This window comes from Cheilinus undulatus, linkage group 23, assembly GCF_018320785.1.
Source record: "Cheilinus undulatus linkage group 23, ASM1832078v1, whole genome shotgun sequence".
In the NCBI taxonomy this organism is placed as follows: domain Eukaryota; kingdom Metazoa; phylum Chordata; class Actinopteri; order Labriformes; family Labridae; genus Cheilinus; species Cheilinus undulatus.
In genome coordinates, this window is record NC_054887.1 from 21,446,935 (window position 1) to 21,465,733 (window position 18,799).

The window sequence follows — 18,799 nt, forward strand, 5'->3', positions numbered from 1 at the left end:
ATGAGGCCATTATGCACTCCCAAAAGTAGTGCAAATTTTGTGAGACAACTTCCAAGTTAACGTGAGAGGGGGTCTGGCTGCAGACAGCCACTCTCAGATGCTTTTCCAGCAGACCACCACTGTGGGATGCAGCATCACCATCAGGACGGAAATGACAGAAATACATTTCCCATTTTAGGAGTGGTTAAATGACGTGACTCAGTTAGCTGTAGCTACATAACAAAAGCTAATATACTTACACTAGCTACCTAGTTAACATTACTATGTAAGCCAACATAGCAATGTTAGCTAAAGCTAACAGCAGACAGCAGCTCTCGGATGCTTTCCCTGCCGACCACTACTGTCAGATGCACCACCACAGTCAGGGCTGAAGTGACGGAAGTACATTTTTCCTGTTTTAGGAGTGGCTATATGAAAGGTGGATCCGTTACTTATGCTACGTAGTTAACATCACTGTGTAAGCTAATGTTAGGCTAATGTTGCAATGTAAGATATGTAGCTAATGTAGCGATGTAGCTGTGTTAGCCTTGGCAATGTTAGCTTTAGCTACATAAGCTAATGTAGCTTTGTTAGCTATGGCTATGTAAGCTGCGTTGGGGCCTGTGTTCATAGCTGGCTATTTTAGTCCTTTTCAAAGTGCCTCTCACTAGTGTTTCTTGTTGCTACATTACAAAAAATGAATCCTGCTTTGTCCAGTAAAATCTGTAATGTTTTAAAATAGCTCTTCATATTTCCATATTTCGAGGAAATCTCACACAGAAGGCATGCAGACAATGTAAAAGAATCCCATCTTGCCACAGGCAGCAGCTGCAGACCTGAAAACTACCCTCAAAAAAAGATGAAGAAAGATGAGTTAGATTGATTTCTTTTCTTCTTTTCTGATATTGTCAGAAGTCCCACTGCTGCTTGAATTTGATTGGCAACTAATGGAGAATGGAGTGGCATTGGCAAGCACAGCACTGTTCCAAAAATTGCAGAGCAGCAACAAGAACCGCTGATGATGGTGCTAAACAGTCAGAACGCTAGACTACATTGGTTTTGAAGTGAAAATAAACACTGCAAGTGCTAAAAAACAAAAGCCAGTTATGGAAACAGGCTATTAGAGTGTTTATATGGAGGACAGGCTCTTTCTGTAAGCAGATGGTTTGATCACCTGTATTAAATGTTTGTTGTTATGTTTGAAGGTCAGGTTTTTAACTGTTAAGTTTGTTTTTTCTAACCTTTCCCCTTACCAGAAGTTTAATCATATTTTATTATTTAAAGCTTTTGCGTGTGTTTCTGTCCTGACAAGCCGGTGTCTGACAGCAGCGGTCTTAAGAAAAGGTGAAGCCCGGGGACTGTAGGCAGAGCGTTAGCATTATCGCCTTACTGCAAGAAGGTTCCTGGTTTGAATCCTAGTTGGACGGGGCCTTTCTGTACAGAATTTGAATGGTCTCATTCCAGGTACCCTACCTCCTGCAGAAATATATGCTCATCAGGTTGAATGGTGATTCTAAATTGTCCGTTGGTATGAGTATGAGCATGTCTGGTTGTTTTCTCCTGGTCCAGGATGTATCCCACCTCTCATCCAATGGAAACTGTGTGTGGCTCCAACCCTTTAAGCTTAGTTTTTCTGTGTGTAAGGATATTGATATGTTGATGCGTATGGTGAGGGGGGTTTGAAATATTATCTTTGCCAAAGGGGGCCCAGTAGAAAAAGCCTGGGAGCCACTGCTATGGGTGTTGATAAGAGTCCTTTTAGGCAAAGAGGTTTACAGTTCCAATAATGCTGTACTCATGGAAAGTCTCTAGTCCAATCAGAACAGTTGAAACAGTTTCTGAACGTTGGCTATTGCAGTTGTTTGAATGAATTGAGGGGCTTAAGACCCAGCACAGTTCCATCTTTCTTTCCTCAGTTGATATACAGTTAGAGACAGTTATTACAATATGGCAGCTGTCACAGATTGGACTCAGTCCTCTTCAGTGACCAAATGGCTGATGTCAACCAGGCTTTTTCCATAATTTCTACCGTCTGTGGTAGAGATATGCTGCTCAGCTCAACACAACCCTACATTTTTATCCCAACACCCTATTTTTATTTTACTTTGAGTTCCTCTCGAGGAAGTCCAACAGTTTCCTAAGGGTTATATTTTCATCATTTTTTTCTCAGTTGTCAGAGATTGTTTGCTTGCTTTGCAAAGCAGAGCTAGTGGTGCATTAATAATATCTGTAGCCATTTTTAGTGGGCCCTTATTACTGGTAGTTTTATTTTAATAAGCAGCTATTATTTAGTTATTTCTCAAGAAGAGCAGGGGGTAACCATATGGTAATAATTTATTTATTATCAACTTATTCCTTGTGATATTTTGGCAATTCTCTGGTTATTATGTGGTACTTTTCCCTAACCTTAACCCTTGTTATATCCAAGATATTTACTGGTAATTCTGCAGTATTTTAACAAGCAATTTCTCAGAAATAAGCTGATAATTTTCTATAGAAATTGCTCAACAATTTTCATGTTATTTGTTTATTTTGGCCCACTTTATCAAGGGGAGTCCTTCCTGAATATTTTAAAGTATTTTTTAGGGTTAGGCTTAAGGGGTTAGGTTTAGGCATTAGGGGAAGGGGAAGGGGTTTGGACAAAACACCACTGAATAACCAGAATTGCCTCAATATTGCAAGGAATTACTTTGAAATTGATTTCTAGCCAAATTATTTTGTAATATATCAAAAGTTATCACTATGTAAGTAATTAGTATTAAAATATGTTATTACTTGTGAAATGCCAACTTATTACAAGGTAGTTACCACCTTATTCCTGAGAAATTACTAGAAATATACCACTTATTAATATAAAACTGAAATTAAGTGTAACTTTAATATCTGTATCTGTGATTAAAATGTTGTGCTCTGACTGCTGTTGACATTGAGGAAAGATTATTCCAAAAACACAAAACTTACATTTCAGCAGCTTCAACATAAAAGTGTTGAGTTATACTGAAATTACCAGAGCAGAGAAGTACATATTTGTGGCACTGCAATGTTGATAGTAAACATCCAGTGTTTCACAATAGTCAGTAATATCTGATGCTTGTATGCTGTGAGGTACACAAAAGGAAAATTCCCATCCAAGTAATCATCTCCCTCAGAGATGTCCTTTTTTATCAGCACTCATAAATCCTTCTTGTCCAATCTCCTTTAGAACTAGCTGTTGTATAAATACAAGTAACGCATGTGTTTGGTATGCTGTGCTAATAAATCAGATTCCCAGGAAGGAAGTTCACATATAAAGTCACATCATGTTTCCAAAGCTTCAGGGCACTAAACCTTCTGTAACATCAAAGTTTGATTTCCAGCCCGGTGTGATCACTCAGATTCCCCTTTGAAAGTAAAAATGATCAGAGGACTGCCTCTTTATCCCAGTGAGTTTGGATCTTCTTTAAGGGGATTAGAAATGCTGATACCGCAAGATGTAGACTTTGCATGGTCATGTTCCAGCACGCTCTGTTGACAGCTCTCCAGTATGTTGTTGGAGTTGTCAGTGCAGCATGTTCTGGAGTGTCTGAAGGAGGTGGGGGAATCTTTTCAGAGCAGGCCATACTGTGGGGCTTGTGGACACATCTGAGCAGAGTGGGAATGCAAGAACCAAGACCTGGGGCACAGCGGGTTGTCTCATGAATCGTCTCCAGTGGTTCATCCTGGCTTTTGAAGGTTTTTAAAGAAAGACTTCATCAAACCCTGAGGCCTTGTTCTGAATTTAAAGTGACCTTTGTGCTCTTAGTTAAACCTTTTTACAACATTAGACCCTAGATGTTGGCACAAACTGTTCCTATCATGCATCTTGGAATCCAAAATTAGCCATTATATAAAATATAAATTGCCATTATAATAGTCCATTTTGCCAGTGTCCCAAATGATAATCCTCCCTGGATTTCAACATTGTAGTTTCATCTCATCATCAACAACTCATGGGTCTTATTATGACTCACAAAGTAGCAGTAATTCTTGTTTTGCAGTGAAGCTTGAAACTGTTAAATTCTCAAAGAGCTTAGCTCCAAATCACTCTCATCTTTTTCCTTTCAGCTTGTCTGGCATGCATTAAAAGCTGCCGAAACATTTATGGGAAAAGGTTGATGGATTGATGGCAGGACACATGGAGGGCAGGGTGAAACTCTGCACCGATGCACATGTGGATGTATATCTGTTTATGTGCTTGTGGCCATGGGTCAATGCAGAGGCTAGGTTCAGTTATCAGCAGGGAAACCTCTGCTGGCTTTGTAGAGAGTTCTCAATGTTCGAGTCTGAAGGAAGAGCCAGATGTGAGCAGTTCACACACTGATATGTGATAAATCGACTTTGAGATACTTCCTCTTTTGGTAATTAATGCATCGCACGACAAGACGAGCGCAACTCATCTGGCTTTTAGCCTGAAAAACAAGCCATCAAAGATGTCCACAAGCACTTCTTGACCGAGGAGTGCTTTGCATCCCTAAATCCAAAAATGACGACATTTAACGGCAGCCAAGTCTGTAAACAAGGTTTTTGTTGGATTTCGCTTTCAGCTGAGCTCAGATAAGAGACTCTGACATGGCCAAGATTACTCATTCTTTCAAGAAGACTGGAACAACGTGTCCTTAGGGTATGATCAGACGTCTCCTGTACAGTACGTTCTCCATGTTTTCATTTAAGGCGAACATCGATGTGGAAAACTACATCTGTGCGCATTAAAAACCCGAGCCACACAATCCCAGACCTGTGAGGTCACCTCTTTGGAGTGTTCTTCAGGTTTTTTTCTGCTTCACAGCGTCAGAACAGGAGTACAAAGGAAAGGTTGAAAAAGCAGGGTAATCCCATCCAACGTCTTTCCCCTCTGAATGGAGGTGATTTCAGGCTTGGTCATACTGTATGCAAGCGCTGTAACCGCTGGACTGAAGCTGTACAGTGTGTCAAAGCGGTGGCTGTTCTGTCGCAGGATCTGTAATTACTGTGTTAGGGGTTCCTCAGAGCCGCGATCCATGTGACCTGATGTAGCCTGGATTCACTCTACATCTGCCTCAGGCTCTGTCTGGCCTGGAAGACACAAGCTTTTGTTACTATTTAATTTATGGAACAATTTGGAGTAGACAGAGATGAGGTAGATGGTGAGAAATAAGGAGAACAGAGAGGAAAATTTCTGATGGTGCAATAGGAAGTGTGAATAGAAACACAAAAAAAAAAATGCTATGAAATATTGTGGACAAAAGACTTTCCTTAAGGCAAAATGCAGATGTTTTATGTAGTTGTAGAAGTTATACCTCCAGTGATTTTCATTGACATGTATTGCCTTATATATCAAATAATCTATAGAGTTAATGCTAATACTAACCTTGCAAAAGAGAATGGATTGGCCAGATTCTATGTCTCTCATCAGGCAAATTCATCTTGCAAAACTTTTATCCTAAATGGTTGTGCTAGGTCTGAGAACAGACCTGGCCAGTCAGCGTCATTTCAGGAGAACAAGGCAGTAGCTACTGGGGGGGGTTTAGTTGTACTGGAAGCTGTTTAGCTGCTAATGTAGTAGCGATTAGCTTTAATGTAGCTATGGCATAGCATAGCAACAGTTTTATCAGAAGAGGACCACATTTGTTTCTTAAATAAAGAGCAAAGAACAGCAAGATGTTTTTGCTCTTCTCTCATCCCTGCTTCGGCATGAGTTTGTGAGAGTTACAGGCATGTTTTAGCTGGGATGACCTTCCCAGTGTAGCTATTAGCTTGGATGTAGCTTTAGCAACAATTATAATAAGATTAGGACAGAATTCCTTGAGAGAGGAGCAAAGAAGCATACTGAATGCTTTTCCTGGCAAGTAAGATGTTTTGGCCAAGGCAAGATTATTATCCACCAACAAGCGCCACCTTTTGTCAACTCCAACAGCACTTACTGTCAAGCTCAGGTTACTTCCGGCACAATACGTGCCAACTATCTCATTTTGTCCTATCGTTCTGATTGGCAGTAATGAATGTGACAGAACATTCGTCCAATCACCTTCTGAGAATTTTTTGATAAGTCTTGCCCTTCCCAAATATTTTGCATGGAAGGCTTCCCAGATACGGGTGAAAGATATCCTATGAATTGAACATATGAAGCAGTCTATCTGGCATGTCAGGTTATTTTAATCCAGCCGTTAAAGAGCAGTTCATTGTCTGTGTTTAGTTTGAATTGTTTATGATGAAATCATAATGTTTATGAAAGCTGTTTTTTTATGGCGTTGCTGCTGGCTAGGTGTAGTGGTTTAAAGAGCGACCATGTTAACTGGTGACAGTGTTCCGTTTACCTCAGAAGTTGGGTGTTGGGACTGGAAATGATATCATGTCCAAGTTTCTAAGACAGACTGCTGACTTCAGGGGGCATTCAGGATGACGTACCCAACTGGCATCTTAGAGTATCCAAGCGCCAAGATTGTAGTTGACATATTGGAAATTTTCTTGACAAATGCCTTCTTCATTTAGCTTTTCATTACAGACATATCTTGAGTATTTTCAACCTTCCATTGAAAAGGATGGTTTTACGTTTAACGTTTTTGACATCTATTGTATCAAAAGAAACCCATATCCTGCTGAAAGTCATCAGATAGCATGGTCACTCTTTCAGATATAACATTAGGTAAGTCTTTAATACACAGCTGACAGATCTCTGTACTCTTTGTTCTAGGTGACCACAAAGAACAATAGTATGGGCAAATAGATAAGAGCAAAATGGTTAAGGATTGTGAAAGAAGAGCTCAGTTGTTTGGGGCTTAAACTAGTCAGGACGGGTGACTAGGGACTGCAGACCTTACATCTCTAATGGCCACTCTCACAGACTGTTCATCTGAGACGCTGTACACCTCAGAAAGGAAGTGCCTCAATTTGCCGGTACAATGTATATCCAGTTTTTGTTTTTTTATTTATTTTTTTATTTTTTTAAGATTTCTTTTTTGGCCTTTTCATGCCTTTATTTGATAGAGGAAGGACAGTGGATAGACTTGGAAACAAGGAAGAGAGTGGGGAGAGACATGCGGTAAAGGGCCACAGGCGGGATTCGAACCCATGCCGCCCGCGTACATGGGTAGCGCCTTAAACCACGCAACCATCTGCGCTCCAAGTTTTTGATTTTTTTTAAATAAAATTTTATTCACGAAATAACCACATTGCATTACAGACCAAGAAACATTTTATAAATAAAACAGAGAAAAGGTCAGAGGTCTAATCCAGGATTTAAATGTCTAGACCTGTTTTAGAAGTAGTTACATGAACGTTGGCTCCCTTTAGCTACATTAGCCTCGGCTACAGCTGATCTAGCAATGCAATCTACATAGTTAATGTTGCTACATAAGCCAATGCAGCTAGGTTAGCTTTAGCAAGATTGGCTTTAGCAAACATAGCTAAAGCTAACTTAGCTACACTGATAACTTAGATACATAGCTTTTGTTGCTACTTTGTAGGCTTAGCTTAAGCTCACTTGTAGCTTTGTTATATGCGAACTTACACAGCTAACATTGCAGCTAACATATGTTCAACCTAACCCTAAACGGAAGTTGAATGCAATTGGCGTGTATTTCCTTTCTGAGATATATAGCTTCAAAGATTAACCGTCTGCAGCCAGACTGTCTTCAAAAGATGAGGCCATCTGTTTGGCACAGTAAGCAGCAAACCCAATCAGGGTTCAGGAAAGTCTTAGATTTGGTCCCCTAATAACTGCTAAACTGCACAGTTTTTGTATTATATGCCTTTAAATCCCTAAAGATTCCATTTACTGCTTATCATTTGGATAAAATGATTTCACCCAGAAAGGAGTGGGGTCAGCATTCAGGTCTGCATGCCTTGTGTTTACTTTAAAATAGACACTGAGTTCCTCCACAAGGCACTCAAAAGTGTTGTTTTCAACATTGCCTACTGTAACACTGTCCATTTTAGTGAATGGATGACCCACTGAGCCGACAGTGAGTCCTCTGCAGACAAACTGTTAAAACTGTTGGATAAGGCCTCCAGATGATTTATGTTGTGAACTGACCACAAGTTACCACTGGCTAATTTCTGCCATCAGTAAGGCTCCATCCACAAAACACATTGCATGTACAATATGATGTATTTTGTTTAAAGTTTGCGTTCATAGGTATTGAGACACGGACAACCTTCACTTTCTGTACAACTCATAAAACTAAGACTGTGTCTTTATTTACACCTCAAAAGACACAGAGTATAGCACATAAATCAGCCCAGAGCCACTCTCAGTCCTTATAAACTCATGGTTTTGGGTCAGTTTCATGATCCTGCTCATGATGTTTAGGTCAAGGTCTGCTGTTGACCAACTTCTCCCAAATCATTTGTTAGAAGCTGCGGCTCAAATCTGCCCTTCAATTATTGTGGCACCAAGCGGGAGAGAGCCATTTCTTTGGCTAAAGACATGACATCCAGATTGCTGGGTCTCTCAGACTGTCTGTGTAAAAGGTCAGAGAGTTTGTGTGGATCTCTATACTGTTTCAGTTGGAGCGAGCGCGTGGATGTGTCAACTGGGTTGTGGTTGTGTGTAGAAATAGACAACTGCAGAAGGCAGGATTCTCCCAGTGGCTGCAGTAAATGTTTGATTCTCCGTGAGCATCGTCAGTGTGCATCAAGTATAAAACCACGATTTAATGGCAAACAAATGAGCTCTGTGATTCATGACTTTAAACATAAAATGTTATAGCCTGCAGTTATATACAGTGGCAGTGATGAAATTTCCCATGATGCATCTTCTGTGTAACTTCAAAACTAAAGGCAGATGTTCTATTTGCAGTCACCAGTGCAAAAGTCCATTACACAACCTACTGGAGAATAGTAACTGCTTCCTATTGCAGCAAAACAAATCCTTGATGATGGGTCAAATGCAAAGCACATGTTTTGTGTACAACATACGCTTAAGAGGCCTAAACCGATTTTTACGAACAAGAACCACCACTTTGAAGTTATATGCTTCATCTAGGCATACAGCTGCTGAACTGTGATGGTATGAGTGGTGGGTAGGAAAGGGCGGTTTTTGTGACAGTGATTTGTAAAAATCTTGACATTTGAATCTAAACCCCTTAAGATCCCTTTATCATTTAGTCATAGTGGATATTTGAGCAAAGTTTGAAGAAAAGCTTGAAATATTGTATTCACAAGCAAGGGCTAAACAGAGGTCTTATAGCTCTGACCTTTGACCTCTGAAATCTAACCAGATCATCTTTAAGTGATAATGGACATTTCAAACTACATTCACATAAGCTGTTTCCATTAGGGGGTCTGGTTTGATTCAGTACGGTTTGATATGGTTTGGTACACTAAACCCCAAAATAGTTGGCGTTTCCATGGACACCCAGTCCCCCACTTGGTTGGCAGGCTGTAAAGGCTATACATGTGAAGTCACAGTCAGAGTGAGTCTGCTGGTCCAGTCGCAGAGTTATAGAAAGGATGAGTGACAGTCTGTTTTTCTCCTGTTTTCGCCCGCTCCTCACAGAGCAGAGTTACGTGTTTTGCAGCCCAGAGCTGAGCAGCTGACATGACGTCGGTGCAAACCCCTTTTTGGGACAGATAGGTAAGATTGGTACCTCTACAGAAGGGTGCCGAAAAGTGGGATGGTACTGGATGGTTTTTTGGGACCCTTTCCAACTTTTGCTGTATGGAAACCCAAAAAAAAATGCATGCACTTGTTGCCATTGGATTGCTGAAAATGACATTAGCTTAATTACCTCCGTCAAGGAGGTTATGATTAGCAGGATATGTTTGTTAGTTTGTTAGTTTGTTAGCAATATAACTCAAAAAGTTATGGAGGAATTTAGATGAAATTTTTTAGGAAATGTCAGAAATGGCATAAGGAAGAACTGAATACATCACTGTCTGGATCCAGGAATTTTTTTTAAGGATTCTGTACTATTGGGAGATAGGGCTAATGGCGGAGGTCTGCGCTCTATGAGTGCTTTTCTAGTTTTAAACATGTTTCCCTCATTCTAAGTCAAGTTTTCGTTTTTAGCCATTGCTTACACTTTTAGCAAAGCATTCAAACTCTTTTTTTACTTTAGCATTAGCGCTTTAGCCCCTATCCTCTGAGTGCTTTTCTAGTTTGCTAAAGTGAAACTAACAAAAGAACAAACCCACCCGATCACATAACCTCCTTGTTGGAGGTAATAACACTAAATCAATGGACTGATAGTTGAAATATTGAAAACTTAGTTAGTTGACAACAAAATACAGTCCATACTTGATAGTAAGCTAACAGACAGCTGAACAAACTAGCTAAAAGCTACATATAAAGGAGCGATCTTGAACCCAGCAATAAGATTGAATTGAAATCCTTTCCTTGTTTGGATAAAATAACAACTTAGTGGGTTAAATTCAACCAAGTTACCTGGGTTAGTTTGAGTTATCTAAACAACCAAGAAATAGCCAATAGTTAACCCAGAAATAGACCAAGATGGTCTGGCTACAGACCGCAGATCTTAGACGCCCCTTCTCTCAGTCCATTAATATAAAACAGAAGTACTGTAGTTTTGCGTGTACAACATATTTCCAGTTTTAGATTTTTTTTCTTTAATTCAATATTGTTCATTTAAAAGTCTGACAGTTGCATTCATGAAATATCTACATAGTAAGCATTACAGACTGGGCAACATTTCACAGATGAAACAGAGAAAAGGGTCAGAGGTCTAACCTGGGATTAAATTAAGTATAGACCAATGGTTACATGAATGGTGTTTCACTTTAACTTTATCAGCTTTAGCTAAACAGTAGCTTGTGTGGCTTACATAGCTAATGTAGCTTCAACTCTATAGATATCCAAGAGCTTCATGAGCTTTAACTTTCCCTGTTAGCAATGTAAGCTACATAACTTATTTAGCTAACATAGCGTTATTAGTATAGATATCCATGAGCTACTTGAGCTTTAGCTATATAAGCTATGTAGCCTACATTAGCTATGCAGCTTACATAGCTAATGCTTAATATTATTAGTACAGATATCATGACCTTTAGCTTCATCTGTTATAGACATAGCTCTGATATCAACGTAGCTCTGTTATCGCTGTAGCTTCAGCAGCTAACGGAGCTAAAGCTAGCTATGTTTGCTGTGTTAAAGTGTTTTCATGGAGGATGAGTTTTTTCCTGTTTTCTTAGCTTTATTACATGTTTTGTAATTAGGTTTTGCAGGCCAGGTTTTTAACTTCAGTATCCTTCTAGTATACCTTTGCCCTTAGCCTAACCTTAACTGAAAGTTTAATCCAATTTTGTTTTTAAAGTTTAGCGTGTTTTTCCATTCTGACAGATGCAGTGTCTTACAGTAAGATAAGTAAGCAAGAGAGGGGCTGTCTGAGATCTATGGTCTGTAGCCAGTCCCCCGTTAATTAGGCTGAAAATAGTCTTTAAGTTGAATTATTTGAAAAACCAAATGTGTGGGTCAAAATTATCCTACCACAACTGGTAAAATTTTCCAGAAAGAACAAGCTTAAAGCTAAACATAAACATCAAACCAAGTACAATGAATAAATGCACCTTTTCATTTGGGTTGATGCAAACAACCCATTGAGATAATTTAATCAATTTATTTGGTTAAATTTGACCTTTTGTTCTGGTTTAGAAACAACCAAGTAAATGCACTATAGTCAACCCAGCAAAAAATTTGTCTTAAGTTGGGTTATTTTAGCAAGCCAGTGTATGCACTGAAGCTACATGGTTCCAATCCTCCTGGGTTTAAGTTTTTGACCATGCAAGTGAATAGGTTATATTCAGCTACTGGGTTAAATTCATACTCTAGATTTGGTAATTTGAACAACCCTGTTTACAGGTTTAGCTAAACGTAGTATCAGGCTCAAATTCATCCTCTTGCTTGGGTTATTTGGCCAACCAAACTTGTTATTCAGATTCAACCTGCTGAGGGTTACATGGCTCAACTGGGAAAGGGTCAAGCCAACCTATCTTGTCCTGTTGTGACCCACTACTTGGGTTAAAATGTTTTTGTTTTTTTTTCTGATCCAGCAGTTTTTGTGAATGTAAAACTAGAAGATAAACCTTTGAAAAAGCTAAAAGCAATAGAAGAATGGCTCGAAGGGGTTTTGTCAGACAGCTAGGTGTAGCCTAATAAATGAACTACTAGTTTAAATCCATTAACTTGTGAGGGCAATGAGGGCTTCTGAGTGAAAACTTGCTGTATATCTCAAGCTTGCTTCTCTCAGCTGAGCAATATGTGTAATTTTCTTGTGCTAACCCCCTCGTCTCACCTTTCACCTCCCTCCTAAAACTGACCATTTAGCTGGCTTAACTGGCAAAACTTCATACACCCACGTGTTTAATCTTGAAGCCTCCAGTCCCTCACCTCTGACCTTTGACCCTGTCTTACTGGACTTCAGCTGATGTCTGTTGAAATATATATTCCTCTTACCACATGCTTCTCTCTGCCCTTGATTTAAGCAGGATTACAGTAAATAAGAAGCAGACTCTTCCAGTTTAAAGCTAATCATAGACAGACTGTTTGGAAACTCTCCACCCAAGCCTTTGAACTGTGTGTCCTCTCTCGTCCTCCAGGCTCCCTGCTAGCGGCACCATGAGGTCAGCCTGTCTCTCTCTGCTCCTGGTCACGGCCTGCTGGGCTTTGCCTTTCCGCCAGTCCGGCTTTCTAGACTTCATGATGGACGAGGCAGGATCGGGTGATGAGATGACTCCAGAAATAACCTTTCCTTCAATGCCTGAAGGACCTAAATGCCCCTTCAGATGCCAGTGCCACCTGCGTGTGGTCCAGTGCTCTGACCTCGGTGAGATAAGACATTCCTCTGATGATTTTTATGCTTGTTATTAGTCCCAAACACCCTCTCTACATGTTCAGGATTATATTGATATTATCTAACAGTAGTTCAAGTCCTAATGGGTTGCCATTTTCATTGATAACTCACATTTCACTGTATTCAATTAGGACTTTTTTCTCACTTTTAAAACTAGCATGGCTATTTGACTTCCTCTCCATGGCTCTGAATGACTAATGACAAAAAGGACATGCCTTATGTTCTAAATCCAACAGTTGGTGACTTGACAAACTTAATCACAGGCAGTAAGGCCAGCCAGTTTAAATGGCTCAGTTCACAGAGGTACACCTGCAATACTCTAGACGAAATGTTCTCGTGTCACAAATCTTTAATCAAAACTCGGCTTTCAGATTCAAGTAAAGGGATAGGTTAGACAAAAACACAGTCAAACTAAAGCCCATAGAGATTATAAACATAAAAATATTCTAATAAATGGGCTAAAAATGCTTGTCCCCACAGTGCTAGATTAGGTTTGGTTAGGTCAGGTCAGGTTAAGTTAGGTAAGGTAAAAGCTTACAAGGGTCAGGTTAGGGTGAGGTAAGTTAAGGTTAGAGCTTAGATGGGTTACAGTTCGGTAAGGTTAGGTTAGGTAAGTTAGGTTGGGTTAGGTAAAAGCATAGATGGGATAGGTTAGGTTTGGTCAGGTTAGGTAAGTTAGGTTAGGTTGGGTTAGGTCAGGTTATGCTGGGTCAGATTAGGTAATTGCTCAGATGTGTTACACTTAGGTTAGTTTAAGTTAGGCTGGGTTATATAAAGTTAGGCTAGGTCAGGTTAGGTTAGGTCAGGTTAGGTCAGGTTAGGTTAGGTCATGTCAGGTCAGGTCAGGTCAGGTTAGGTTAGGTCAGGTCAGGTCAGGTCAGGTTAGGTTAGGTTAGGTTAGGTTAGGTCAGGTCAGGTCAGGTCAGGTCAGGTTAGGTTAGGTTAGGTCAGGTTAGGTTAGAATAGGTAAAAGCTTGGATGAGTTACAGTTAGGCTAGGTTAAGTTAGATTGGGTTATGTTAGGTTTAGGTTAGGCTAGGTCAGGTTAGGCTAGGTAAAAGCTTGAATGTGTTACAATTAGGTTAGGTTGGGTTATGTCAGGTTAGGCTAGGTTTGGTAAGGTTAAGCTAGATTAGGTTAGGTTAGTTTAGGCTAGGTAAAAGCTGTGATGTGTTACAGTTAGGTTAGGTTAAGTTAGGTTGGGTTATGTCAAGTTAGGCTAGCTTAGGTTAGGTTAGGTTAGGTTAGGGTAGGTCAGGTTAGGTTAGGTTAGGTTAGGTTGGGGTAGGTTAGGTTAGGGTTAGCGTAGGCTAGGTTAGTTGAAAGCGTAGATGGGTTACAATGAGGTTAGGCTAAAGGAGAGTTAGGGGTACAGGCCCTAACCATAACCCCATACACCTAAGTAAGGCACAGATGGGTCAGGGTTAGGCCAGGTGTTGAAAGCGTGTAAGAATATTATACTCAACAGTAAAATAAACCTATTGAACTGTGGATACATTTCACTAAAGTACTACCTAAGTACAAGTTATAGTTAGTATAGTTTATCATTGTATAGTGAAAGGTAGTTTAGGTCTGTCTTTATACCAAAGCATGTTACTTTAAATGTAGGGAAGAGCAATATCTAATTTTGAATGTGCTGAACTTGATGTATACTTAAAAACATTGCATCATCAATGTAGAGGGCTCAAGTCCAATCAGCTTGCATTCAACTAAATGTACATGATTCTTGGGTTTTTGTTGTGTTAACTTTTTTCTTCCCTCATTTGCTTTGATTTTAAAACTCCTAGGCTCACTTTAATGTCTGCTGTAGTTTTACTTGCCTTTTATTGTCTTGAATGACAGAAGTAGTAGTTTAATAGTTATTTAAAAGCAGGAACAGTCACTGACTTTACAAGTTCTGTTGTCTTCTGTCCAGCCAACCCTAAGGGTCAGACAAAGGGTGTATTATGTTTGCCTTATTGTGAAATCCAGTGGAAAACATGACAGTGATGTAGATATCTTAAATGCTTCCAGATGTTGTGAGTCCTGTTTCACTTCCTGTGACAATTACAGTATTCGCTCCTCTTGGCAAACTGCTGGCCTACTAATCGGAAAGTCCTGAAACAAGTTCCAGCTAAAACAAGACAACATGGTCCAAACTTGTCTCTCAATGTAAAGCAACAGGACAGAAAACAATCACTTGGATGCTTTTTAATCTGCACAGTCACAACAATTTACTCAGTTGTCGTCCTTGTTGTTTGGAGCGTATCTGTTCTGTTTGTCTAATCTCATGTATAGCATAAACAACAGCTTGAGTCATCTCACAAAATTCGCTGCAGAAAATCCCCTGACCTCATTTATTCTAGTTTATTACATAAAAGTGCTTCGGCACGCAGTTTGGTTTGATAGCTTTTTGGCTCGGCTGTTGTTTGGAAAGAAAAGAGGCACAAACTTCACAGAGACACATGAAGGACAAACTGTGGGAGTGAACTATAAAGAGGAGTGGGCAGATGTAACAGGGTCAAACCACTTTCGGTTTTGTAAGCCTAATACAACCAGACAGTGAAATGGAAAATGGTTTATAGATCCAGATAGGCAGGTGGCTCGACAGGCTGCTGGAGAGAGTGATGTTCAAGGAAAGGCCGGTTCCATTACATCAGTCAGTCCTATGGCCGAGGCCCCAGTCTGAAGCAGCACTTTACCCAGGAGACCAGGATCTGTGGCTGGATCAGAGCTGTTGGCTCCAAGCCGCCATCTGTTCCCCAGATCTGCTGGCATGTGCACAAACACACAAACACATATTAGGACACACAGGTTTGAAAATTATACTATATGTACCCACGCACAGGCCTGGGCAAGAGGCAGAGTTTTTTTTTTACAATCCAAAGTTGTTGTTTTTTTCAACGTTGATCTGACATTTTTGGGCTTACAGGTAAAATTTCAGGAGCAGATGTTTTTTGGCTGTGATTGCATTTAGCTTCTCTAAGGTTGTCAAAATGTTCAATACTTGGACAATTTTCAATACCATATTTTTTTAAATAAAGTATGGTCCGTTATTTTAGTATTAAATGGTACTGAAATCTATCATAGCTTTAAAGGGATATTTCAGCATTTTTAAGTGAGTTATTCTTGGCAATAGTAGTGGCATTAGCTTCCAGTGATTTCAGTGAGTGTTATCCCTTTATACCAAAGGCACTTGGGGAAGGCAGGCTACCTTACCTATAAAAAGTATTCCTCCCTTGGATGTTTTACCGTTTTATTGATTCTATAAATCAATCATGGTCATATAGTTTTGACAATAAAATGTCAAAGGGAAAACAGGTGTCACCAAAGAAATGTCAATTGAATAAAAATATGTAATGTAAAATAAGTGACTACATAAATATACATAGCAGATAGCAGCTTTGGCTGCAATCACAGCGCACGTTGATTTTACCCTCTACCTTTACAAGTCGAGAAGCATCCCCACAGCATGATGCTACCACCAATGATGGCCAAAATACACCATTTTGGTCTCATCAGACCGAAGAACTTTCTTCTACTTGACCATGGAGTCTTCCACGTCTTTTGGCAAACTCTAGGTAAAATTCAATGAGTTTTCTTCAGAAGTGGCTTTCTCGTTGATACTCTCCCATACAGCTTTGACTGGTGGAGAACCCAGACAGTAGTGGTTGTATGCAGTCTCTCCCACATCAGCTGTTTAGGCTTGTAACTACTTCAGAGTATGATAGGTGTCTTGGTGGACTCTCACTAGTGTCCTTCTTACATGGTCACTCAGTTTGTGAGGAGGGACAGATCCAGGCAGATTCACACATGTGCTGTATATCTTTCATTTCTTGATGATGGATTTAGTTGAACTCCAAGGGATGTTCAGTGCCTCAGAAATTTTTTGTATCAATCCCCTGACTTATAATTTTCCTTCACATTTTCTCCAAATTGCTTGGAGTGTTCCTTTGTCTTCATGGGGTAATGGTAGCCAGGAATACTGATTAACCAGTGATTGGACCTTCCAGACACAGGTGTCTTTATACACATAGTGCCCTGTTTCACTTATTTTGAGACTACAAGCACCAACTGGCTGGACCTCTGCTGAATTAGGTCACTTTAAAGGGAGTGAATATTTATTCACTTATTGAACATTACACACTCAAACAGCCCCATATGCGGCTCATTAAATTGGCTGATAAAAATATGTTCCAGCCTTATTTCTAGCTAGATTTTTCTACACTTCTATGAGTTCTGAAGAGCACAATTGAAAAAAATCAAAGGTGCAGACATCCAAAAAGTCTGACTCCCAGCACTGAACAATTAAAAAAGAATGTGTGCAAGTACTGAGGTAGACGGTTTGGTGCTGTGATGATTGTAGAGACCACAAACAGCTGTGATGGTTTGTGGGTCATCCTCTGCCGAGCTGGAAAAGCTGACGTAGCCGAAAGTAATGTTTGGGTGAGCTGAGCTGAAGTCGTCACTACTTTTGAGGACAAAATGTAACAGAGTATGAGTTTCTGTGGTTTATGCTATGCCTCTTTCTCTAGAATATAAACTGCAGATTAGTAGAACCAAAAGAACATAGTTCCCAGCTGTCTGCTCTGTCTCTTAAACCAGTCTTTAGGTTCAGAGGCCTTTTACTGCATCATGATATGGTAGGATAAAGTGCATGCCACATGACTGAGCCTTACCTCAGTGTCCAGGTATGCAACAGCTTACTTTCTGTAAAGGAAATTTGTTTTAAGGTCCATTTCCACCCTGTATGCTCGATCGCACATCAAAAAGTTATTTGGTCCCTTTGGAATGCCGCCGTGAAACCCACTCTTCACCCTGTCATTGAGACTACGTGTGGCATTCAAGGATGACGAGGCAGACTCTGTTATTTCTCAGTGAAGCTATAATCTTTTCTTTTTCTGCTCATCCAGGTTGGATTTTTATTCTCATATGAAATCTAAAGCAGCTAAATATAACATCCTAAGTAACTTACCATTGAAGGGTTTAGCACCAAAAGCTAAGCTAGCATGCTTTTAAAAGAACTTTATTTGGTTTGGTTTAATCAGAATGACTCACTTTAGAGCAAACAACCCAGCAGCTTACTTAACAACTTTTACCACCCATCCATTTTCTTTTCTCCATTTGTCTTCTGCTCATACATGCCACAGTCAGCAGACTAGGCCAGCTGATCCAGACATCCCTCTCCCTAGTGACATTTTCCAACATTTCCTGAAGGATCTGGAGGCGTTCCCATGAGATATATAATCCCTCCAGCAAGTTCTTAGTCTTCCTGAGGTCTCCCCACCCATTGGACATGCTCAGAGGAATCCTAGAAAAGTGTAGACTGTATTCAGGAGTCTGGTTTTCAGCACCAGAGTGTTCTGGTTTCTGTGTGTTGTACTTTAGTAATCCTAGCTGTAGGTTTCAGATAAGTAAACTCTCATTCTAATGTAAGCTTTTAGATTTCCAGACCCTGAACACCTTAGAAATGGCAGATCTTGCTTCTATTAGCAAACATTTTTTAAGTTTTCTTTTCTTCTTGCGGACAAATCCGACAAAGTGGGATATCCATTGAAAAATTTAAACACATTTTTAAGACTCTGCAGACAAAAACATGAATTTATGCATGTTTTCATCCCCTGCTGAGATGTATTACCTGTTTTGGATGTTTGAGACTGGTTGCTTAACGGCTGCGTCATGGCTTGATTTTTATTCTGACATGACCAGAGTTATAGTGGTCCTAAGAGAAGTGGGTAAACTCTTACCCATCCAGCAGGGGATGACCACGCATTGTTAGAAACAGAAACTTCTTGAATTCACCCAAAAATAAGGCATTATGTATTCACAAAATGTCCCTTAACTCTTCTTCTTCAGGAAGTAACAACAACAGCAAAAGACAAGCAGATTTTGCAGTCACCACTGGTCCACTAACTAACTTTTTGAGATAACTAATCCATAACTCTTAGCAGTGCTGTGGCAGGGAATCTAGAGTAGAGAGCTCACCAGTTTTTATGAGAGATGCTGAATGCACCTCTCAGACAAAGTAGAAAGTATTT

General features: G+C 39.9%; 1 protein-coding gene across 1 annotated transcript in view; it reads left to right on the forward strand.

Moving 5' to 3' along the window:
- The window catches only part of dcn (decorin), a 33,717-nt gene that overhangs the window by 3,404 nt on the left and 11,514 nt on the right, over positions 1-18,799 (forward strand). Inside the window, exon 2 of the mRNA XM_041780660.1 lies at positions 12,529-12,755. Within this exon, the coding sequence (XP_041636594.1) occupies positions 12,548-12,755 (208 nt within the window). The 5' untranslated portion in view covers positions 12,529-12,547. The remainder of the gene's footprint in view (positions 1-12,528; positions 12,756-18,799) is intronic.